General features: G+C 43.9%; 2 protein-coding genes across 2 annotated transcripts; both read left to right on the top strand.

Annotated features, from left to right (window-relative positions):
* Positions 1–5,551: 5,551 nt before the first annotated feature.
* Positions 5,552–6,517, top strand: LOC134405887 (olfactory receptor 6X1-like). The gene has a single exon (XM_063137144.1). The coding sequence runs from the start codon at positions 5,552–5,554 to the stop codon at positions 6,515–6,517; it is 966 nt and encodes a 321-aa protein (XP_062993214.1).
* Positions 6,518–13,523: 7,006 nt separating this feature from the next.
* On the top strand, positions 13,524–22,095 carry LOC134405886 (olfactory receptor 6X1-like). Its single transcript, XM_063137142.1, has 3 exons — positions 13,524–14,431; positions 21,704–21,794; positions 22,084–22,095. The coding sequence occupies exons 1-3, from the start codon at positions 13,524–13,526 to the stop codon at positions 22,093–22,095; spliced, it is 1,011 nt and encodes a 336-aa protein (XP_062993212.1).
* Positions 22,096–25,824: the final 3,729 nt, after the last annotated feature.

Here is a 25,824-nt window from a genome sequence, read left to right as displayed (position 1 = left end):
CACACTAAACCTCCTCATGTCTTCTGGTCAAAATCACTACACTTGTGAAGAGTGAGGAACTGTCAGTTGGATTTTTATTAGTATTATTAAGACTCCTTGAATTGTGTCAAAACAACATTTTCCTTTGTTTTCCTTGAAAGATGCAGAAATCGTAATGTACAGAAACCAAATAAAGTGTTGCATACTTCTTTACAGAAAGGTCATTGTGGTCTATGTGGTTTATACCAGTGTGAGCAAAACTGTATATTAGCTTTCTTTGTATAAATCTTTATTTACTATGATTTTAATGTCGCTTCGGTGTGTTTATTGTTAACAACTTTGCAGGGGGTGTTAAATACAAAAGAATACATTGAATTAAAAATGGTACACATTAGGGTTTGGTGTTCTCTATAGAACACTATAAAATGTGGCAAACATTTTATAGAAGGTTAGGTTGGGGCAGAGTGAGGAGAGCGACATGCCTACTACAACATAGCTCCATGGTGATGTCACCACAATATAATTGTTGGGCGTTGTGGTTGGTCTAACATGTAGGGGAAGAGACACCTTTTGGACAAAGTTGCCAAACATCAGTATTCACAGTAGTTGGTGCCACTAAGATAGGAAAGTTATTGCAAGTGGAGAAGGGACAGTGGAAATAACAAGACAGGTACCAGAGCTTGGGCTAATCTAGGACCTCTTTATTTAAAGCAGGAATTTCACCCCTCCCTGGATCTGCATGTGAAAGTGTGGGAATCTGTCATTCCTTTCTTAGCCTGCCTTCATGGGCGAACTACTCTGCCGAAGTTAGGAGGAGCGTAAAACCAGCCCCTTTCTTATGCTACACTTCATATAAGTGTAGGGAGTACACCCTGCATCACCCCTACCCAGTGCCGCACAGCTCCGAATATGTCATACAGGAAGGTCCCCAAAGGCAAGCCATATCCTGACACTAGAGCTACCCAGCCCCTGAAGAGAAGGGCCTCCGAACTTGACAATCACCTTAAATATGCTATTGAGTGCTCACCATACCTATTCTAATATCCCAAAATTCCTGCACAACCCAGTCCATACCAATCAGTCTATTTAGTCACTCTTCACCAACAAGTAATTCCAAAATGTAGTTAGTGAAAAACCTGTCCACAAAAGCCAATCTGTGGCAGGTAGAATTCCTACTCAGCCCTTCGAAAGGAAACAACTAGCTAGTCCCATATTGGTTATAGGGAGGGAGAATGGGAGCTGGAAAGCAAAAGAGGCTGGGTTGCTGGTGGGGCTTGCCTTTATAGGCATTGGCAGGTATAGGTACAAGGCCAGAGGTAGTTTTATTAGGAATAGTTTGATAATATCAATGTCTCTGCAAGCTTATCTCTGCCAGAGTTTCACATGGGAGTAGCTTGTTCATTCCCTGCCTCGGCCTTGAAGCTGCTGGTTCTCTGGGAATTTGGGAGTATTTTTGAAAGTGGGGGCACTGTTTGGGAGTGATATTTGGATTGTAGGATCACATTAGTGGGTTGCATAAGTGTTTTCCCCTCCCTGGGATCTTGTTTAGGTCTTGGCCATGTCCTCTGAGGTGCCAGTGTATGTAGCATCTGGAGATACTCAAATAGGATAGTGGCTAACCCTAACCCCCTGAGTGATTGCCTAAAGGATCGTATCAGGAAAGAAGCCTAAAGCTTTCCGACCAACATTCAGCTTTAAGTGATGTTGTTTGGAGAATGTGACCATTATGCTTGTCCTCAATAAAAAGAAATCTCACCAATGTGAGGGTCTCGTGTCAGTTTGCCAGCATGTGTGAAGTAACAGGCATGTGCTTGACATGACAGGCATTCCCTTGCCCATGCCTAATGCTTCACTTGTACTGAGCATGCATGCACCATCTATTCCCCTTCCTTCCCACCTACAAATGTCCCCCACCTTGCCCAAGCCATGCTGGCAGGGTGGGAAGCAGGCATCTTGTAGGATAATCTCAAACATTTTATTTACTCATTCATTTTAATGACTTACCACCCTGGAATGAATTTATGACAAGACATAAAATAATTTTAAAATTTCAAACCCAAGGACGGGGGGTGGGGGGGGCGGAGAGTATGAATACGACATGAGAACAGTCACACTGAGTAAAAATAGCTTAAAGCTAGGGTGACCATATGAAAAGGAAGACAGGGCTCCTGTATCTTTAACAGCTGTATTGAAAAGGAAATTTCAGCAGGTGTTATTTGTAGCTATGGGGAACCTGGTGAAATTTCCTCTTCATCACAACAGTTAAAGCTGCAGGTGCCCTGCCCTCTTTTAAATCTGGTCACTCTAGTATAGCTCCTGCAGCTTTAACTGTTGTGATGAAGAGGGAATTTCACCAGGTTCTCCATATATACAAACGACACCTGCTGAAATTCCCTATTCTATGCAACTGTTAAAGATACAGGAGCCCTGTCCTCCTTTTCATAGGGTCACCCTATTGAAAAGACATGGGTTGTTGGTTTTTTTAAAGGACTTTGTCAGGTGCCAGGATCACACTACAATACATAAGAATGTATGAAGAGCCATGCTGGACCAGTCTGAGGGTCCATCTATACCAGCACTCTGTTCACACAATGGCCAACCAACTGTCAACCAGGGACTAACAAAGCAGGACATGGTGCAGCAGCACCCTCCCACCCATGTTCCCCAGCCACTGGTGCACACAGGCTTACTGCCTCCAATACTGGAGATAGCAACCATCAGGGCTAGTAGCTTTTTTCTCCCTCAATACATGCACAGTGTTTCACCTTAAGGCTGTAATCATAGACCCATTTTCCTTGGATTAAGGTCTATGGAATTCAATGGAACAGAGTTACAGAGTAGATATGTATAGAACAATAGTGTTAATTAATCTTGATCGTTGGCATGGAATGGTATTACCTTCATGGGAGTCATTCTCTTAGGAATTCATATGCAGTTGAAGTGTTCTGAGACTTCAGCAGAGAGAATTTAAGAGAAGGAAATATCTTACCCAAGCGTAATTATTCTTGATGGACCTGTGCAATCAACAACTTCTTGTAGGTGAAATTTCTAATGAGATATTATTACTGGGTGAACAAACTACATGTGTGAAATGTCCAATGAAATAACGATCCACTCAAATGTCATCTTTTATAAAGTAGATTTTACATCCCGGTTGATCTGCACTGACAGAAGGTGACCGAAACTGAGTAGCTTTTGCAATTAAATTCAGTTGGTCTATATCCAATGCATCTTTAGGATATTGTAAAAAAACAACAACCATGGAGTGCAAGATGAGGACCATAGAATCAACCAACATTTTGGGCAAATAATGCTACTTCAATGTAATATTCACTACAGAAATTTAGGGAGCAAAAGGACCAGTCCTTTGTAATGTGTTGAAGGGTACCCTACTTTCCCCTGAAGAGTATCCTTCCTTCCTACCCCACCCCCATTTTGCCAGTTTTTGTCTTCTCATCTCCAAGACAACTGAGCAGTTTGCCACTACTGGAATAATTGGGTAATTATCCCTCTAATGAGTATATACTATACTAATATGCAGTATGAAAGAATTTCTTTGATGTTGGTTGAATTTTGATGGTAGAATAATAATCTAAACACTCACAAAGCTTCTCCTTTGTGTGTGTGTGTGTGAAATGGCCCTGGTTAGGCCTCACCTTGAGTATTGCATCCAATTCTGGGCACCACACTTCAAGTTGGAGCATGTTCAGAGGAGGGCAACCAGGATGATCAGGGGTCTGGAAACAAAGCCCTATGAGGAGAGACTGAAAGAACTGGGCACGTTTAGCCGGGAGAAGAGAAGATTGAGGGGAGACATGAGAGCACTCTTCAAATACTTAAAAGGTTGTCACACAGAGGAGGGCCAGGATCTCTTCTCAATCCTCCCAGAGTGCAGGACACGGAATAACGGGCTCAAGTTAAAGGAAGCCAGGTTCCAGCTGGACATCAGGAAAAACTTCCTGATTGTTAGAGCAGTATGACAATGGAATCAGTTACCTAGGGAGGTTGTGGGCTCTCCCACACTAGAGGCATTCAAGAGGCAGCTGGACAGCCATCTTTCAGGTGTGCTTTAAAGTGGATTCCTGCATTGAGCAGAGGGTTGGACTCAGTGGCCTTATAGGCCCCTTCCAACACTTCTATTCTATGATATCTCTGTTTGATATGTTATCAATTAATTTGCCTGAACAGTTCTTTAAATCTCTCTCTGTCATTCCTCATCCAAACTGCAATCTAATCTAGAAATTGCAACCTAGTCTAAAAAATTATAAAGATGACGTTAGACTTGCTTAACAGTACTTAAATGTTTCCATTTTTTTTCCATATAGCACTGATGGGACAGATCTACACCAATTAGGATATGACATTTTTAAAATGGTTTGAAAACTGTATGTGGAGAGTGTAGATTCTGCCATTGTGTTTTCCTCCTCTATTTACTTTTCATTTTGCATTCCCCTATCCTCTGTTGTTTCTCCACATTTCAGCCCTTGATTCTGATCAGTCTCCTTCTGCTTTCCTTCTCCACTGGAGGAGGTAGAGCCGTGTGTGTGTGTGTGTGTGTGAGAGAGAGAGAGAGACAGACAGACAGACAGAATGGAAAGGGTGGGCTATATGGACCAATCCTATATAGGTCTACTCATAAGTAAGTCACATTGAGGTCAGTCAGACTTACCACCACGTAAGTATGCTTAGGATCCTTAGAAAGAAAGAAGGATTGGTGTAGAAGAGGACAGGAATTGGTCTTGAACTAGCAGCTGGGATGGTCCAATAGGCTTTTTAAATGTTGGGCCAATGGGGTGAAGGTGGGCTTCATTTTGGTAAACAAAACCTCCCAGCCTACCCTAAATTCCCGGAATTGTTTTTAAATAGGGTGACCATCTGAAAAGGAGGACAGGGCTCCTGTATCTTCAACAGTTGTATAGAAATGGAAATTTCAGCAGGTGTTATTTGTATATATGGAGAAGCGGGTGAAATTTCCTCTTCATCACAACAGTTAAAGCTGCAGGAGCTATACTTTTGTAAACTGCCCAGAGAGCTTCGGCTATTGGGTGGTACAGAAATGCAATAAGTAAATAAATAAATAAATCTAGAGTGACCAGATTTAAAAGAGGGCAGGGCACTTGCAGCTTTAAGTGTTGTGATGAAGCGGGAATTTCCCCAGGTTCCCCATATATACAAATGACACCTGCTGAAATTTCTTTTTCTATGCAACTGTTAAAGATACAGGAGCCCTGTCCTCCTTTTCAAATGGTCATCCTATTTTAAAGCTACCAGGAAAGAAATTGGATTGATTCTTTTGGTCATTTGGTTTTCTTTTGGTCATTCCTGAAATATTATGCATATAAATGGAAATATATAGATGCCACAACATCTTTTAACTTCCGGATGAAATAGGCACTCCACCCCAAAAGATCTGAATACATTTTGTAGTCCCTACACCACCACCACACAGCTTCTTAATCTAGTTGCCTTTTTCTTTTCTTTTTTAGAGCAGTTTTATGTTATGTGGAATTTTGAAATATTCAATGTCTTATAAACCACAGCAAAGGATTATAATTTTGTTATGACTGAGGCGATGAATACATCAACAGTGACTGAATTTATCCTACTGGGAATTCCTTTTCTACGTGGACTGCATACAGTCTTCTTTGTGGTGGGTTTATTCATGTACATGGTGACCATCGTAGGGAATGGGTTCATCCTCATCATTGTGGTGATTGAGCCAAGACTTCAAACACCAATGTACATCTTCCTGAGCAACCTGGCCTTTCTGGAGATCTGCTACACCACAACCGTTGTACCAAAGATGCTACAGACGCTAGTAACAACACGGACCACTATTTCTTTCACTTGCTGTATGGCCCAAGGCTTCTTCCATTTCATCTTGGGGAGTACAGAACTTTTCATCCTCACGGCAATGGCCTTTGACCGCTATTTGGCCATATGCAAGCCACTTCAATACCGAATGATTATGACCAAGCATGTTTGCATTCAGATGTCCTTGGCTACCTGGTATGTAGCATTCATATTTATGTTTTTTCCATCTCTCTATGTATGGAGGATGCCTTTCTGTGGGCCCAACATTGTTGACCATTTCTACTGTGATATTGGTCCCATCTTAAACCTAGCCTGTACAGATACTCACCTCATGGAGTCTCTGGGACTGTTGTCCTCTGTCCTGATTGTCATCACAACCTTGATCCTCATCATTGTGTCCTACATTTTTATCATCTCCAGCATCCTTCACATTCCTTCAGCTGTGGGACAGAAAAGGGCATTCTCCACTTGTACATCACACCTGACTGTGGTGTCCATATTGTATGGAGCCCTTGTCTTCATGTATGTGAGACCCAATGTCCATTCCTCGTCTCGCCTAACAAGAGTACTTGCGGTGTTGAACACCATTCTCACCCCAATGCTTAATCCTTTCATATACACAATCAGGAACAAAGATGTCAAAGAAGCTGTCTGGAGTGCAATCAATAAAAAAAAGGCTTCCTCAAAACAGACACTTTTAAAAACATTTGTGCCCAAAGATTAGTATGCATGTAGTATTGTGATGTGAGATTTTAAACACTGGGAGGGGACAACCATTTTTTATATCAGACGTCAGGTGATTGATCTGGGTGGTGTCAAGGAAATGTGTGAATGGGCTATTTTGTCTGTGCCCACCCTGTTTTGATGTAAGCCCTTTCTATTAGAAATTAAGTTCTATAGCAATTTGACCCAAACTGTAGCCAAAAATATATTGAGCAATACTTGCTCAACCAACAAGGTGTTGACACATTAGTCAGAGTGTGAACCTCCCAGCGAGGACAGGAAGAGTAGTAACCACAAAGGAACAGATGTTCCAGGATTGCAATACCCATCTACATATTGTTTTTCTAAGTCTTAGAATTATCTGCACTCTGTACATGCATAAATGCCTTGTCTATCATTGGTTATTTATTGCAAAACTGTGTTATGATTGGTTTATTATATGAGGAAGTTTTGTTATTGCTTCTGAGGATGTGACCTATCTTAGCTTTGCCTACAACTAGTGGGCAGTCCTTCAGATCCTCTAGGGTTTGCCACCTTGCAGCACTGCAGGCTGCTCATAATAAAATTTTTCCAAGATGAGAGAAATTGTGTCTTGAGAGTCTTTGACCGCCACTCAGCGAACCAAGGGAACCTGCCCTTTTGGGTTCCTCCACAGTGCAGCTTACTTATGAGTAGCTGGGAGAAGTCACACACTGGGCACAGCACTCCATCGGGCTGGGGGGGGGAATCATGGGGGGCAGAGATGGGGGCCAAGGGGGGAAGAGCGGACCCAGCGGGAGAGATGGGGGGAAGAGTGGAGCCAGGGTGGGGAGATCGTGGGTGGGGGGATCGGAGATCATGGGCGGGGGGGGGTGGAGGGGGCATTGGACATGGTGGGAGGCTGGGGAAGGAGAACGGGGCCGGGGGGAGATCGCAAAAAGGGGGAAGGAGAATTTTTTTAAAAAAAACCCTACTTACCTTTCCTGGCTCCTGCGCTGCCGCCGCCGCTTTAAAACTAAAACAAAATGGCGGCCACGATGGCTCTCCTCCAAAACTCGTCGCGGCTCGCGTGTGAATAAGGGCGAGATCTCACGTTATTCATAATGCGAGTTCTCCCCTCCCCCCCCCTGGATTTTCCACCAGGTCTAGCAAAGGCCTTAGTCATTAGGGATGTGCTCCGCTTCTAATCGGACCAGAGAAGCAGGAGCGGAGCAGGGGGCTTCGCCTGCCCTTAAGGCAGAGGCAAAGAGGATTGGGGGGCCGGCGGAGTGTGGCGAAGAGCATCGAGGTGAAGGCAGATCCTTCGCCTCGATCTGGAGCTCCGCCGGAAAGGTAAGTGGGGTTTACCTTGGTCCCTTACCGGGCTCTGCCTCTGGGACTGCCTTGAGTCTTGGCGTGCGTATGTATCCCTCAACAAGCTATCATGGTGGCGAGTTTGAGATTTTTAATGTGCAAATTGACGGAGCTATGGAAAGGGGTGTGAATGGGGTGCCCGATTTTCATAAATTCCCCCAAAATCAGGGGATAATGAGTCTGCCTTGAGTCTTGGTGTGCGTGTGCACCCCTGAATAAGCTTTCATGGTGGTGAGTTTGAGATTTTTAACGTGCAAATTGACGGAGCTATGGAAAGGGGTGTGAATGGGGTGCCCGGTTTTCATAAATTCCCCAAAAATCAGGGGATGATGGGATTGCCTTGAGTCTTGGCGTGCGTGTGTATACCTCCATGAGGTGTCATGGTGCCAAACTTGAGGTTTCTAACTTTAACAGAAAAAAAGTTGTATACTTTTTTATCTTAATGCAAGCCTATGGGGGGGGGAACGGAGCTCTGATCCGGATCCGGAGCTCCGAGCAGAGCGGAGTGGACATAGGCGGAGCGGGGGCGGGGCGGAGCAGCCCGATCCGCAAATCGCAGATCTGGAAGTGAAGCGGAGCGGGGGGTCCATGCACACCCCTATTAGTCAAACAGAATGGATAAACATTTGAATAAATTATCATTCTTGCTCCTCTTCCTACCACCCCCCTCAAGGGGTCTCATGCCTCCTGCTACTCCCCATGCAACTAGCTTTGTAGGCTACCCGCAATTCACAACCTAATCTCTCAACTGGTGGGACTTTACAGAAATTAAGATAACTTTTTGATTTGCACTAAAATACGATCCAGTCAATTGTATAGGAAACAATGTTTTGGTCCTTTAAGGAGTTCTATTCATTATTTCTGTTATATGGGGGGGGGGGGGAATGCATCCATTAATAGAAGGGCACATTTCAACATCCTCACTGAACACAGTATTAATATATTTTTCCTATTAATGAAGCAATAGAGAATTATCTTGTGCCATTAAATCTACTGTGTCAGTACAACAGGGATTCAACTTTAGTTGGTTGAACAAATATATTGTTTTAACAATTGTTTTCACTGGGAATGAGGTGCTGGGTTCTTTCTTGGGAATCACATGCAAACATTGTTTGGTTTGGACGTCTTCATAATTTTAGGACAAGAAACTCCATCTTTTCCCCCCCAGTGATGCCAGACAACTAGAGATGTGAATGCTCTCCCGAGTTCTGTGGGTGGTGATATAAAGTGAGCCTACATTCATTATTACATTTACATGTCACATTAGGCATGAGTAGGGCATTGGCTTTCTTCATCATATGCATGGTTCAATTGACCAGAACACTCAGGTAAGCAATTCTGCATTCAAGAAAAATAAGGGGGAATGCAGAAAAGGGCAACTAAAACGATCAAGGGGCTACAGCAACTCAGCTACGAGGAAAGGTTACAATAGCTAGGACTGTTTAGCTCAGAAAAGGGGCATGTCAGGAGGGACCTGTAGAGATTGTGCAAAATCTATTCTGCTGTGTTTTGTGAATTGTCAGAAACATTTTGTTCCATCATCCACCCATTGATAGAATCAATTTTTTAAAATTTCTCAATTTGTGCAAATGTGCACATGTGTGAATGCACAAATCCTTCCCAATGCACATTTTCATGCTTTAGGCTAGGGGAAAATGTGCATTTGGGGCCAGTCTCTCTCTCTCTCTCTCTCTCTCTCTCTCTCTCTCTCTCTGCATATTTTCCTAAGACAACATTTGTGCAAATTTTCTGAAGGTTAGGAAAGCCACCCACTGTTCTGTGGACTCTGCCCAAAATGGGAAAAGCTGGTCCACTATGGAATCTGTGGGTCAAATTAATAAAAATCTGAACTCATTTGGTTTCATTTCAGATTTCTCCATATGATGTAGGTGTACAGAATTACGTATAGAGTAGAGAAAGTGGATAAGGAAACATTTTTTTCTCTCCCTCTCTCATAATACTGGGACCCAGGGTCATCCTTTTATGCTGTACTTAGCAGTTTAATTTTTTGTGAACCGCCCAGAGAACTTTGGCTATTGGGCAGAATAGAAATGTAATAACTAACTAATGAAATAATCCCATGAAATTGATTGATGGGAGATTTAGGACAGATAAAAGTATTTCTTCACACAGCATATAGTTATACTACGGCATTCACATCCACAAGATGTAGGGATGGCCACTAATTTGGGCAAATTCCTGAAGGAGAAGACTATCAATGGTTTCTAGTCCTGATGGTTATATGCCATCAACAGTATCAGAGGCAATATGCCTATGTACACTAGTTGCTGGGGAACATGGGCAGGGTAGTGGTGTTGTGCTCATACTCTGGTTGTGTGTTTCCCATGGGCAGCTTGTTAGGTAGTGTGTGAACTGGATGGACTAGATGGAGCTTGGTCTGGTCTACCAGAGCTCTTCTTGTGTTCTTAAGAACAAAAATGTCTGGAGAGTGAAGACGGCATAGGATATCGCTCTTGAGAGAAACTGTACCGAGAACTAAGAGGCTCTCAGCCTGAAAGAACAGGAAGACTTCAACAATCTTCTAAGAGAGACTCAAGCTATTTCATGTTCAAAACTTGCCAGAGGATTTGAGAACATCCTGATGCAGGTAATCTTAGGGAACAGGCTTGTTTTGGATGACAAAACACGCTTCACAGTTTTCCAGGATAATTCAACTGCACAACCCAGGATCTTCTATGTAAGTACCATTGCATATAACCTTTTGCAAAGAAGGAAGGGAGAAAGGGAGGGAGGGAGGGAAAAAAAGAAAGAAGAAAGAAAGAGAGGAAGTGAAGTTGAGGCATTCAAGAGGCAGCTGGAAAGCCATCTGTCAGGGATGCTTTAAGGTAGATTCCTGCATTGAACAGGGTGTTGGACTCGATGGCCTTGTAGGCCCCTTCTGACACTACTATTCTATCATTCTATGAATCTTGCCTTGTCAGGGTCCTGAGAGCTGTGTACACATGTTCAGCTGAACATCCTTTTAAGCCCCAGGACTTTTAGACTCCAGTGTTATAGCAGGTGAATCGAGTGAGGTATCCAGAGTACAGGCTTGCCCAGTTTTCTTGGATGAGTTTCAGTTGTCAAGGATGTTGACAAGGTGGTTGGACTGGTCTGCGCAACCACCTCTGTACTGGACACATGCCCTTCTTGGCTAATAAAAGCCAGTAGGGATGGAACAGCTGGCTGGGCCAAGGAAGTGATTAATGCGAGAGGGAGTGGTCCCAGGCCGTCTGAAAGAGGCGGCAGTGAGACCACTCCTGAAGAAAACTTCACTGGACCTGGAAAATCTTAGTAACTACAGGGCAGTGGCAAATGTTCCATTCCTGGGCAAGGTCCTTGAGCGGGTGGTTGTGGGCCAGCTCCAGACACTCTTGGATGAGACTGATTATCTGGATCCATTTCAGTCGGGTTTCAGGCCTGGTTTTGGCACAGAAACTGCCTTGGGAGAAAGACAGGGGGAGTGGGACTCTGTTGATTCTCCTTGATCTCTCAGCGGCTTTCAGTACCATCGACCATGATATCCTTCTGGAACGTCTGGCTGAGTTGGGAGTGAGAGGCACTGGATTGCAGTGGTTCCACTCCTACTTGGTGGGTCAGCTCCAGAAGGTGGTGCTTGGGGAACATTGCTCAGCCCCGTGGTCTCTCCAGTACGGGGTTCCGCAGAGGTCAGTCTTGTCCCCCATGCTGTTTAACATGTACATGAAACCGTTGGGTGCGGTCATCCAGAGTTTTGGAGTGTGTTGTCATCAGTACACTGATGACATGCAGCTCTACTTCTCCTTTTCATCTTTATCAGGTGAGGCTGTGGATGTGCTGAACTATGGCCACAACAATGGACTGTATGAGGGCTAATAAACTGAAACTCAATCCAGACAAGACTGAGATGCTGCTGGTGGGTGGTTCTTCTGACCGGATTGGGTGGGTGGGTGTTCAACTGGTTCTGGATGGGATTGCACTCCCCCTGAAGGAGCAGGTTTGTAGCTTGAGGGTTTTCCTAGAACCATCTCTGTCACTTGAGGCTCAGGTGGCATCAGTGGCACAGAGTGCCTTCTACCAACTTTGGTTGGTGGCCCAGTTACGCCACTATCTGGACAGGGATAACCTAGCTTCAGTTGTCCATACTCTGGTAATCTCCAAATTAGATTACTGCAATGCCCTCTACATGGGGCAGCCTTTGAAGATGGTTCGGAAGCTGCAGCATGTGCAGAATGCAACGGCCAGATTGATAGCTGGAACAAGGAGGTTTGAGCATATAACACCAATTCTGGCCTGCTTGCATTGGTTGCCTATACGTTTCCGAGCCCTATTCAAGGTGCCGGTTTTAACCTATAAAGCCCTACATGGCTTGGGACCACAATACCTGATGGAACGTCTCTCCCAACATGAACCTACCCGTACACTGTGCTCAACATCTAAGGTCCTTCTCCGAGTGCCTACTCTGAGAGAAGCTCGGAGGATGGCAACAAGGGAGAGGGCCTTTTCAGTGATGGCCCCCCAACTGTGGAATGATCTCCCTGATACACTGTTATCATTCAGGTGCCAGGTCAAGACTTTTCTCTTCTCCCAGGCATTTAACAGCATTTCACAATGCTAAGTTTGTTTTCAATGGACCCCAGAACTGTTGGTTTTAAAATTGATACTGTTGTTTTTATACTGTTGTTTTTATGTTTCTGATGGTTTTAAAATTTTGTATACTCTTTTTTTATATATTTACTGTTTTTAACTTTTGTGAACTGCCCAGAGAGCTTTGGCTGTGGGGTGGTATATAAATGTAATAAATAAATAAATAAAATAAATAAACTTCATACTCTATGTGGAAAGGTCTATGAAAGAGTCAGGGATGCTTGGGGTGGGTGGGATGTACATGGCCACACACATTCTGACCTCACTTTAGCCCAATGTGTGGTGCAAGCAATGACCTGTATTAGGCTATATACATGCATATCCCTGTATGCTTGATCCAGATCACCCTTCCTTTACTGGTAGTTGGAGAATGGAGGGAGCAACAGTACAATTGGTGAGAAATCAATGAAGGAGGGGGGATTAAGCAGTGGTCAGGGTCACGGAGGTCACTGGTGGTGCACCCCTACACTACATACTCATAGGGCATGTCTAAACCATAGGGTATAGAGGGTAGGATGTGGAAGGTTCATGGACTTACTGGCTTCTGCAATCGTCCCCCAGTGTCTAGACAGTCATGAGACATCCTGGGAGATGTTGTGCCCACCATTTTTTTTTCAACAAGGGAGAAGTAGCACAGTTGTGTTCCTCCAGAAAAAGGTTTAAAAAACACAACCCGACCCCGCTCCCCACCCCTTGATGGCCACGGACTGCCACCATGCAGCTCCGTGCTCATTTCAAGTGCCCTACTACTCACGGGGAGGATGAGATGAACCAGGAGGAGCGGCCACATGGCCAATATCCATAGTATGGTCCTGGGACCATGGAAAAGTGTTCTCTGTGGTTCCCTATATCCTGGGGGAAGTCCTTGCTCATCCCAGGTTGCCCCCGGGATCCCCTGTGCATCATGTGAATGCACAGGGGAAAATCCAAGGATTACCCCAGGATATAGGGCTGGTGTAGACTTGCACATAGAAATATCTTAGTTGGTCTTATTACCCCTTTGCTTATTTATTCATTTATTTACAGGTTTTTCTTCTCAAGTCATGAGTATGGAGAATGAGACATTTGTGAACAAATTCATTCTCCTTGGCTTCCCAACTCTTCAGAAATGGCATCTGTCACTGTTTGTGCTCATCCTTACTGTATACATCCTCACCTTGGCAGGGAATGGCCTCATCATTATAATCATAAGGGTCAGCCAGCAGCTTCAGACCCCAATGTATTTCTTCCTGAGCAATCTCTCATTCCTCGAGATCTGGTACACAACCACGGTCATCCCTAAGATGTTGGAAACATTCCTGACAGCCAGGACAACCATCTGCCTTCACTGCTGCCTGGTTCAGTCCTTCTTTCACTTCTTCCTCGGCATCACTGAGTTTCTCATACTGTCTGCCATGTCCTTCGATAGGTACATTGCCATATGCAAGCCTTTGCATTACACCACAATTATGTCCAGAAAGCTCTGCTCTCTACTGGCACTGGGCTCTTGGTTACTAGGATTTGTAATCATCTTCAGCCAGGCAGCTTTGCTACTGAAGCTGCCATTTTGTGCTGGTAACATCATTGACCATTACTACTGTGACATCGGTCCCATTTTAAAACTGGCCTGTGCTGACACCAGCCTCATTGAGTTCCTGGGTTTATTGGGAACCATCACCATAATCCCAAGTTCTTTTCTTTTCACTGTGATCTCCTACATCTACATCATCTCAACCATCCTGAGGATTCCCTCCAGGAAAGGACAACAGAAAGCCTTCTCCACTTGTGCTTCCCATCTCACAGTGGTCACAATTTTGTATGGAGCTGTGCTGTTCATGTACTCAAAACCAACAGCACACTCTTCTTTCAGCATTAATAAAGTAATCTCCGTACTCAATACAGTGTTAACCCCATTGCTGAACCCTTTCATCTACACTATACGGAACAAAGAGGTGAAAGCTGCTTTAAGGAAAGCTATTTGTCAAGTGAAGCGATGAAGCAAAATCCCTGCAATTTCACTGTGGTACCTCTTCAAGCTTCAGTAAACACTTTCCAGATTGACTTCAGCTTCAATGTATCTCACTTCTGTTATGCTTGCATGAATGGTTCGGTGTGAGTTCGAGATGTGCAAATCTGCAAAACACAAGCTTATCAAGCTACTCCAAATTCGACCACGAAGCCAGTTTCAAGTTGTGTCCATATTGGATTGCAAGCACAAAAGTGCATGCATGTTTTCATTAGGGCTGTGCACCACCACCCCAAACCACTTTGGGGGCCAATCCAGACCTTCCGGATCTGGCCCGAACCAGTTTGGATCAATCTAACCCTCCTCGAATCCGCTCTGGAACCAGATCTGGAGCGAGATCCGGAGAGTCAGATTGAGATTCGGCCTGCATTTTGCCCCCCTTCCCCACTTACTTGCTTCCGTGGCAGATGGAGGAGGCAGGTAAGTGAGGAGGGGGGGGACAAAATGGGGGTCAAATAGGTTCCCCTCCCTCTTACCTAGCTTCTCTGTCCACCACCGCATGGACTGCAGCAGCGGCGGAGCCAGGTAAGCCCCCTCCCCTACTTACAAAAATAAAACCTACTTTTGCGACTATATTTGCCACTAAAATGTTTACCCCACTACAATATAATAGTATAAAGGCCAAGACAATTCTTAAATCTTTCTCTTTATTATTTGTTGCCTGCAGTTTAATTCAGGCCTCAGCATAATTATGTAGCATTTTGGGGAAAAGATACAAGCCAGTAATCCAGCAGCAGAGGACAAGATGGAGAAGATCTCTACAACCACCATGAGTTTCCCTTTTGTGCTTAGATAGGTGGGAACAAAGGAGACCCACACACTGCAAAAGACCACCATGCTGAATGTAATAAACTTGGCTTCATTAAAACTATCAGGCAACTTACGGGCTAGGAAGGCCACAGTGAAGCTGGCAAAGGCCAAGAGGCCCATGTAGCTCAGGACAAAGTAAAACATAGTGATTGACCCTTCATTGCATTGCACAATGATTTCTTTAGTTTCCGAGTGCATGTCGAAATCAGGGAATGGGGGAGAGGTTGCCAACCACACCGTGGAAAGGCTTGCTTGAATAAGGGAACATGAGAGGACAATGGAATGAGCCATTGTTTTCCCTACCCAGTTTTTCAGCCTAGATCCAGGCTTTGTGGCTCTGAATGCAAGAAAAACTATAGTGGTTTTTGCCAAAACACAAGAAACAGCCACTGAGAAAATGAAGCCAAATGTCGGTTGTCGGAGCAGGCAGGTCAATTCCCCAGGCTTGCCAAGGAAGAGCAAAGAGGAGGAGAAGCTGAGGAGGAGAGAGATGAGGAGAGTGTAGGTGAGTTCCTGGTTGTTGGCTTTGACAAGGGGAGTATCGTTGTGCTTTAGGAAAATGCCAAGCACCAAGGCTGTGATCAGTGAAAATGAAATCGCAACTGAGCTTAAGCAGACCCCTAAAGGTTCTTCATGAGACAGAAAATGTATAGTTTTGGCAATGCATCCATTTCTATTCGGGTTCGGATACTGATCTTCTTGACATGGGAAACAGTCGTTCATATCTGGAAAGAGAAAGAAGTCCCATTTCAATGCCAATTCATCTGAAAGAGCCAATGGCAAGTGTTGATCTAGAAGAGTTCCTAAGCACCTGGAAGGCTGTTGCTTGTGGAAGTGGACATCCTGGCTCATCTCCTCCCAACTGTAGCCATCCAGCACCCTGCAAATATTATCCAGAGAGTTCAGGGATCCTCCAGAGGAGATGTGGAGTATAAATGGGATGGTGTGTGGGGGGGAGCAGAGAAAGGACATATGAAGTCCCATTCTAGAATAAGGCCGTAGCTAGATGGGGCTTTATGCTGGGGTGATCACATGATGCACAGGGGATCCCGGGATTAGGGAGGGATGTTCCCTCTCTTTCCCGGGATATGGCCCTACACTTTAGGCCTGCTTTTTCCATGGTCTCGGGATGATCCCAAGACTGCGGTAAGTGAGGCCCACCATTACGGTTTGTCCCAGCTCCTTGTGGTTAGTCATGAGGAGCTAGGACCCACACACAGGGTACAGAGCTCCTCAGGAGCTCTTCACCCATCGGGGATGGGGTGGGGGGAGCTGGAAAAAAATAAAATAAGAAAACTTAGCTTTCATGCACAAGCGCTCGTGCGCTCCTTCCTCTTTAGAACCAAAAACAAAATGGCAGACATCCTCTCCCTCTGAGGTTGTCGTGCACCACGTGTAAACAGAGGGGAAGATCTTGCGATAAAAATATCATGTGATCTTCACCCCTCCACCATGCTAGACCGGTAGGTGTAGCTGAGGCCTAAGTATGGACTTTCTGCATATGGACTTATGACATGAACCTACCAGTACACTACACTCAACATCTAAGGTCCTCCTGTAAGTGCCTACTCCGAGGGAAGTTCGGAGGATGGCAACAAGGGAGAGGGCCTTCTCAGTGGTGGCCTCCCAATTATGGAATGACCTCCCCAATGAGGCTCGCCTGGCACCAACATTGTTATGTTTTCGGTGCCAGGTTAAGACTTTTCTCTTCTCCCAGGCAGTTAACAACATATGCTGAGTTTTTTTAACTGACCCCAGAATAGTTGTTTTAAATGATATTGCTGTTTGTATGCCTTTACATTTTTGTATATTTGTTTTTAATGTTCACTGTTTTAAACTTTTGAACTCTGCTCAGAGAGCTTTGGCTATGGGGCAGTATATAAATGAAATAAATAAATAAATGTGGAAAACCATTTCTGGATCCAACCCATTGATAAAAAATTGGAGTACTACATTACATACCAGATTGGTTTGAAATCTTCCCTTCAGGGCATGGAGCACAATCATAGCAACAAAACTTTCCACCTTCCTTCTTTTTCTTCTGCTGACCAGTGAGGCAGTGTTCATTACACACAGAGACAGGGAGTGCCTATCCATTTACATGAAAGACGTTTAGAAGGAGAAATATTGATACACATTTCCTGTTCAGATAAAGATTTCTAGACCCGTACAATTTTTCAAGAGAAACCGATGATGTGATTCCAGAATCTGAAATACTGCTAGCAGAGCTCTGCCAAATCTTTCTGGTGTATAAGTGTAACACATATTTGGTCACATAATGAGTTGTGTGTGTGTAATTTGCAACCAGTTGCATAAGCACCATAAACAAATGGTTGCACAAGCATAATCTGCAATCAGGTGCCCAACTGGTTGTGCAAGCATAAAACACAACTGCTTGCACAAATGTAACTTTAGTCAGATTCCCTGTTGTACATATCTATTTGGGAATTATTTTCCACTAATGCAGCAGCATTTGCACTAGCATAATTGCACAGTTGGATACTGTCCATGCTTCTCGCCTGCCCAAGGACCTCTTCTTCCCTTACTCGGCTTCGTCCTTTTTCTTTTGCTGCCCCTTACGCCTGGAACGCTCTTCCAGAACACTTGAGAACTACAAACTCAATCACTGCTTTTAAAACTCAGCTAAAAACTTTTCTGTTCCCTATAGCTTTTAAATATTGAGTTTGTTCTGACTCTATACTGTTTAGCTTCACCCTACCCGGTGCCTGTTTACACTTCCCTGTGCCTGTTTGCATTCTCTTTCCCTCCTTATTGTTTACTACAACTTTATTAGATTGTAAGCCTATGTGGCAGGGTCTTGCTATTTACTGTGTAATCTGTACAGCACCATGTACATTGATGGTGCTATATAAATAAATAAATAAATAAATAATAATAATAATAATAATAATAATAATAATAATAATAATAATAATAATAGTCCAGATTGTGGAATGGTCTGCCAGAGGAGATTCGTAAAATTAACTCTCTGTGTGATTTTAAGGCAGCTTTAAAGACTAGCCTTTTCCGGCAGGCCTATCCAGATCAATGTTAAATCATGATTTTTTAAGTTGTATTGATTCCTGTTCTAATGTTGTTCCCCGCCTCGATCCAAAGGGAGAGGCGGGTAAGAAATAAATTTAGTAGTAGTAGTAGTAGTAGTAGTAGTAGTAGTAGTCAACTGGTGGTCTTCAGGAATAAATATGTGGACATGTGAATGTACTAGGAAGCACTGAGTTTCTTCCAGAACTGTCCCAAGTCACAAGGTAAGGTTGTGCAGAAAACAAATATTGTTTTGATAGCATAATTGCTCATTTGAAGACTAGAGAATCTACCAAGAACACTCCAGAATGCACACCTGGTTAAATCCTCTGGGCCATACAATCATATCCCCATCAATCATGAATTCTTTTCCTTCAGGGCCATGGGGGTCCACCCTTCCAACTTTCACTCTCTTGAAGGAGTTATTGGGGGAAATGACCAAATTCATGATGTCAAATCCACCTTCCATTGCCCTGTGATCATTGAAGGACACCGTTTCTCCAGCAGAGTTGTTAAATGAAATGCCTCGAAGTATTGGGTGGAGCTAATTGAAGAAGGAAATGGGACTTGAAAGAGAGGTAAAGAACAGGGAATAACATATTGTAGATTTCATCTTTCATAAATGATATTGTTTATGAATCGTACCCAATATTAGTCCTACTTAGGAATAAATAGGACATTGGATACAACACTCTATAGCTTCATAGGGGGGAGATCAAATGTGAACATTGGGTCTTATATTGCTGTTGTGCTCAATTATGGGAAGAAATGTAAAATCACACAATATTGTCAATAAATAATTTGTATAACTCCATTTCATAATTCATGCATGGAGGAGAATGCTGGGCATATTCTGATGTCCTATTAACCCATTGACTGAAATAAACAAGATTTTGTTGCAGAGACATTACCTGCCAGGGGTGCAGATTTCCAAGATCAGTCATTTTACTGCCCACCATGATTCTCTGGTTGGATTGGGATGAGAACATGAAATGCAAAGCATGAGCCAACACATAGACAGCATTATAGATCCCATAGCTGTGGCCGGTCATGTGCATTTCAAACTGAGGCCCAGGAAGAGTTTCCAACCTCTCTTCTCCAGTACACAATCCACTGACATGTTCTACAGGCTCTCTTAGATCTGGAATTGAACAGTCAAATGCTTGCTCCCAGAAGTCCTTGAAAAAACCATCTGCTTTGTTCCAGTAAGGTTTGATGATCTGAACAAATTCTCTGAAACCTGGAAGGTCCTTTGAATGAATTGTAAAGGAAATGGCACCATGAAACATCTGAAGACCCCAGCCTCTCTGAGAGCCCTTTAATATGAAATCAATCTGGGTTGTCACAATCCACACCTTTCTAAATGAAGTATTTTCCTCATTTCTAGGATCTTGTATAAACTTTACAGTTCTTAGCCATGAAATTGTGAGTGATTCTCCGTAGACGATAAATGCATTGGCTTTAGTATTTGTGAAAATCATGGATATCTCTGAGATTACATCAGTAAATTCATCAACATTATCAACAGAGATTAGTTGTGGGATTCTTTGGGTGAAGGCTGAACAGATTCCATTCTGAGAAAGCAACGGCTCCCAGATATGCACAAAACGCTCTCCACTATTATTATCAACTGCAAAGATCCCGACCCACGTCCATCCAAAATGCTGAAGTAACTTGATAATCCCAAAGTACTGGTTGTCTTCATTTGGGACCATGTGGTAGAAGGAATTTAGCTGTATTGTCCCTTTCTCTTCTTGGGCAATTGAGCCGTAAGTGAGCTAAATGAAAATCCGATATTTTGGGAGATGAGTAAATATATGTGCATGCTTCTTTGTGCAATTATTACTTCTTAGAAAGCCCCACTGCACAGTTTAAAGGAATATGGTATAGATCCCTTTGCTGAAGTTAAATAGACCTGAGTTTAGTGGTATCAGCAACCTGATACTGTCTCTTAGGACATTTGTCCACAAGATCAAGGCTGTTTTATTTTTGTATGCAGTTTAAAAACAAAATTTGACAATGCAAAAAGCAGCCCATTTCACCCCAGACCAGTTTGACTCTAAATTTAAATCTTGATTTGGAAATCCAAAAATCTTTGCCTGCCATTGACCAAAAAAAAGCTCAATGGTTTTTGTAGCTGCTGCTCCCTGCTGTGTTTTTATTTTGCTGTTTGGGAGAATAGGATGAATACTCAAGGAATACTCAAGGAATACTAGCTCCTTAAGTTGATATTCAGTACTCATAATTTCAGGCATATCTATTATTGCTGTGCTCCGCTTCTCTTCGGTTTTTAGAAGTGATAGCAGAGCGGGATGCTTCACCTCCATTATAGGCGGAGGGAAAGAGAGTTGGGTGGCTAGTGAAACATAGCAAAGAGAAGTGTCCACAAGCAGATCGATCCGCTTTTCGCAAAGTGCCCCACCCGCCATTTTGCATATTTTTCGCATAAGATTGCATTGCAGAAAACATTAGTGTATAACTTTTTTGTTTTGAAACTCACATCCCTGAAACTTACTGTGCTTAGAGAGTGGTGGTTGGGGGTCACTTGTGGAGATGTTCAGACTTTTTCATCCTGCGGTTTGCTTGCTATTAATTTGTTTAGAATGGCTAAAAGCGGGAGGGGTTAAGGTTTTTTTGAAGTGATGAGAGGCAGATTCAACTCCCAGTCATGATCACCTGATGAAGCATCCTCCAATCCCAATGTTGGAGGAGGGATAAGCAAAACAGGATACTTAGTAACTTGGGATACTGGGTAACTTTTCTTTCTTTGTCTGAACGAACTTTTTCCAGTGGTTTTTTTTTTAAAATGGATTCTTATGGGCAGGTATGGAAAGATGTTGGAGCTATTAGCATTTCTGAAAATTGGGTATAGGATTTTCAAAATTTCCCCAAAAATCAGTGGAGGCTCGGATTTGCTTCCAACTGGACATGAAGGTGGATACATGGATAAGCTCTCATGATGCTGATTTTGAGGTTTGTAACATGAAAACTGACAGAGTTCTTGAAAGGGGTATGAATTGGGGTTAGGGGGTGATGCTTAAAATGAAAAAAAAATCACCAAAAATCAGAGCATGCTCAGATTTGCTTGAAACATGCCATGAATGTGGATCTAGGTGGCATCTGTGAGGGTGCCCATTTGCAAGTTTGTATCTGTAAAATTGTTGGAGTGAATCCCATTTCTGAAAATGGGGTGTAGGATTTTCAAAAATTCCCGAAAAATCAGTGGAGGCTTGGATTTGCTTCTAACTAGGCATGAAGGTGGATAAATGGATACGCTCTCATGTGCTGGTTTTGAGGTTTGTAATGTGAAAACTGACAGAGTTCTAGAAAGGGGTGTGAATTGGGGTTGGGGGTAATGCTTAAAATGAAAAAAAAATGCCGAAAATCAGGGCATGCTCAGATTTGCTTGGAGATTGGCATGACTGTGGATACATGGATAAGCTCTCATGGTGCTGATATTGAGGTTTGTAATTTTAACAGCTCCGATCTGGATCTGGAGCTCCGCAGTGGAGTGGAGCAGACCATAGGCAGATCGATGCAGGGCAGAGTGGACCCAATCCGGAAGTTGCAGATCAGGATCTGGAGCGGATCGGGGGGGGGGGGGTCCATGCACATCCCTAATATCTATCTATCTATCTAGAGAGAGAGGGACTGAAATTAATACAGTTTGGGGCATCATTGCTCCTTCTTAGGAGGTAAAGCCTGTCCAGTTTCCAGTGAATATGGGTAAATCCTTTTGTGTAAAATTTTAGGGTTTTGTGTAAAAGTTCAGGGTTTCTTTAAAAAAATAAGAAATCCTTATCCCCTATGCTTTTGTGGGCATTATAGAAGTGGCATACATTCAAAGAATTTCCCCAAGTAAGAAACCAGAAACCTTTCAGAAGAACAGGTGTAGCAGGTTTTGTAAAAATGGACTCTACACATTTTTTTTTTGCTTGCAAAACTAATTCACTTCCCCTTTGGGGAGGGGAATTGTTGTTGTTTTTAAAAAATGAAACTGGTATACATCATAGAATTTTATCAAGCTATCAGAATATGATGCACTTTTGGAGTTATATATATTTTTCCTGCTTGCAATATTGCTTCCGCCTTTTAAATCATAGCATGATTCACATAACGGGTAATAAATGAAAGAGCGTAATTTTACCACATACTCCAGCACAAATCATACCTGTGGTCTCTTGTAGTACCCTAAAATGTCTGCCATATTGACAGAGGTATCAAAGCCAAGCCCTCCAACGATGGCTATTGGGTTTTTATGGGTGTCACACTTGTAGTTTGGGAGAAATCTATGTGATTTGAAGAGCAAATCCAGAGTGGTACGATATGTCATCTGTGCGTCATAATAGCTGTCATGGATGTGGAATCCGAGTGTGATATTGGGCAAGATCTTGGGATTATCGTTGACCTTATTCACAGCAAACGCCAAGGCCAGGACATGCTGGTAGAATTTTGTTACCATACTGCAACAAAGAGAGTGATTTTGCTATACCCAAAGAAAATTCTACAGTGCATGAGTCAATACCACCCATTTCTGTCTCTTAAGCGATTTACATTGTAAGAATATGCATATAATTGTTACTGATAGTATTGACCTTATAAAAACTTTCCTCTTTAGTCTGAACACAATTTAAGCTAAATCTCTGTGTTCTGCATAGGACTTGTCCACTTTTTCTTCTTCACTTCTCTTCCATTTCCTCCCACTTTGAGTACTACTTTATGTCACAGGAACATAGGAAGCTGCATTATACTGAGTCCAAGCATGGGTCCATCTAGCCCAATATTGTCAGCACTGACTGGCAGTGGCTCTCCGGGGTTTCAGGCAGGACTCCTTTCCTTGTCCTACCTGGAGAAGCTGGAGATGGAACCATAGGTGATCTATCACACTGACCTATGGTCCTGGAATACTTTTTTGTTGCTGTTAGTTTTCCTACTTCCAGAAGGCAGCAGTAAAAACTGGGGGAAATGTTTTGCCTGACTCCCAATTTCTTGGTCTTTGGTTATTTCTCCTCCAAATTTTCAATGCACAACCTTTTTTGATTCTAAAGCAACAAAGTGCCTTGCTAGACCATGCCGGATAAGCCGGCAGGGAGGCGGGGTGACGGCACGCTAACTTTAGCACGCCCCGCCCCGCCCCTAGACGCACGACGCACAGGGATTCCGAAGCCCTGCAGCGTCAGCCATTTTGTTGTTGTTGTTGTTAAAGGGGCCACATGCACCCCGAAGACTCCAGAGAAGGTAAGTGGGTTTTTTAAAAAAACTTAAGCCCCCCCACCCTTTTTTAAATTAAGCCCCCTGCCCCCTGCCCACTCTTTCCCCGCCATCCCTCCCCGCCTGCATCTCCTATGCCACCCTCTGCCATCCCTCCCCGTCTCCTATGCCACCCTCCGCCATCCCTCCCCATCTCCTGTGCCGCCCTCCGCCATCCCTCCCCGTCTCCTATGTCACCCTCCGCCATCCCTCCCTGTCTCCTATGCCACCCTCCGCCATCCCCCTCTCCTGCCGGTCCGGCCTTCCTCCCCCTATCTCCCCCCCAGATCCCCCCGGCCCAGTCCGTGGCTTTTCCTGGCTACTCGCGAGTAAGCGAGTAGCCACAAAAAGCCAAGGACCTTGCTAGACGTTCCGCAGCCCCGGCCTCAGGCTTGGGCTGCGGAAAAGGCACGCCATAAGCAACTTTGCTTATGGCACATTAGGGGAGGCTTCAGCGTGGCCTGACCCTATGTCTAATATTAATATGAATAGCCTTAATACCTTAGGAATTTTAGCAGGCTTTGAAGACCTAGTTTTTCAAGGCAGCCTTTGAGTGATACTGCCTGTAGCTTAGGTTTGCAGAATAGCTTCACAAAGTAAGTCCAGACACTGCCTGAATATGATCCCCTTTATATGTTATGCTGCCTCTAACTTCCTTTTGTAGGTCACCTGGGGAAGGGGGGATGTAGTCCTAAAGAGCAACTTAAAGAGAGAGAGAGAGAGAGAGAGAGAGAGAGAGAGAGAGAGAGAGAGAGAGAGAGAGAGAGAGAGAGAGAGATTTTAAAATCTCTTCACTAGCTGCCAATTAATTTCCGGGTAAAGTATAAAGTGTTGGTTATTACCTTTAAAGCCCTACATGGTTTGGGTCCAGGCTACCTGCAGCATCACCTTCTCCCATACAATCCGCCCTGCACACTCAGGTCCTCTGGGAAGAATTTACTTTGGTCAGCAAAGACTAGGCTGACAACCATTATGCAGAGGACCTTCTCTTCTGCTGCTCCCAGACTGTGGAATAGCCTGCCGGATGAGACTCGTCAGCTTGACAGTCTTTTAGCAAGAAAGCTATCAAGACAGATCTCTTCCAGCAGGCCTATCAAGTAGAATTTTAGGGTACTTTTAGTATGCTTTTAGGATGCTTTTAACTAGGGCTGTGGTCCGCTTCTCTTCAGGTCAGAGAAGCAGAAGCGGATCGGGGTTCTTTGCCTCCCCTAAAGGCAGAAGCAAAGAGGATTGTGGGGGACAACAGAGCAGATCGAGATGAAGGCAGATCCTTCACCTTGATCTGGAGTTCCGAAAAAAAGGTAAGTGGGCCTTACCTGGCGCTGCTGGCATCTGTGCAGTGACGGCGACAGAGCCAGGTAAGGGGGCAGGGGGAGGGGGGGTCTTACTTGGTATGTTGTGGCCCGTCGCCGGCTTCACTTGAGCTCTCAGCTCAACCCGGAAGTGTAGGCCCCAAGCGAGGCCTACACTTCCGGGTTGAACCACGGCCTGAAGTGAAGCTGGTGATGGGCCACGACAGACCAGGTAAGTGGTGTGCGTGAGGGGGGGCTTACCTGGCCCTGCTGCCACCACCACAGTTCGTGTGGTGATGGTGGTGCAGCTAGGTAAGTCTATAGGTGGGTGGGAAACAAAGCTCTGATTCGGATCTGGAGCTCTGTAATGAAGCAGACCAGGCCACAGGCGGATCGTGGCGGGGCGGATCGGCCCGATCCGGAAGTTGCGGATCAGGCCATGAAGAGGATCAGGGGGTCCATGCACAGCCCTACTTTTAACAGTGTATACTATGTTTTCAATCAGTATTTTATGTATTTTATGCTTGCTGTTGTTCCCTGCCTCTATCCAATCAGAGAGGCGGGTAATAAATAAATAAATTAATTAATTAATAATAATAATAATAATAATAATAATAATAATAATAATATGGGTGGAGTGATGGAGAGGCAGGTAAGAAGTAAATTATTATTATTATTATTATTATTATTATTATTATTATTATTATTATTATTATTATTATATGGGTGGGGTGATAGTTTCATTAAATTTATCCAGGAACAGAAAAAAAATGTCCAATGTGACTCATAGGTGTGGCTCATCTTTACATTGGCAGTAGCATAGCTCTTCCTTATCCCCCCACTATATCCCCTTTGTGTGTGTGTGTGTGTGTGTGTGTGTGTGTGTGTGTGTAGAGGGGTGTGTGTGTGTCAGGAAATAAACAGAATATGTGGAACTGCATCCTGGATAAT

Source organism: Elgaria multicarinata, chromosome 11, assembly GCF_023053635.1.
Source record: "Elgaria multicarinata webbii isolate HBS135686 ecotype San Diego chromosome 11, rElgMul1.1.pri, whole genome shotgun sequence".
Taxonomy (NCBI): Eukaryota; Metazoa; Chordata; class Lepidosauria; order Squamata; family Anguidae; genus Elgaria; species Elgaria multicarinata.
Note: the sequence above shows the minus strand (reverse complement) of the source record. Positions and strands in the feature narration are given on the sequence as shown.

What these genes read in the sequence shown, in the direction of transcription:
- LOC134405887 (XM_063137144.1), top strand. Translation starts at nt 5,552, where the DNA reads ATGAATACATCAACAGTGACTGAATTTATCCTACTGGGAATTCCTTTT.
- LOC134405886 (XM_063137142.1), top strand. Translation starts at nt 13,524, where the DNA reads ATGGAGAATGAGACATTTGTGAACAAATTCATTCTCCTTGGCTTCCCA. An exon ending in GCTGCTTTAAGGAAAGCTAT is followed by an intron (nt 14,432 to 21,703) that starts TTGTCAAGTGAA and finishes TAAAATGAAAAA; the next exon opens with AAAATGCCGAAAATCAGGGC.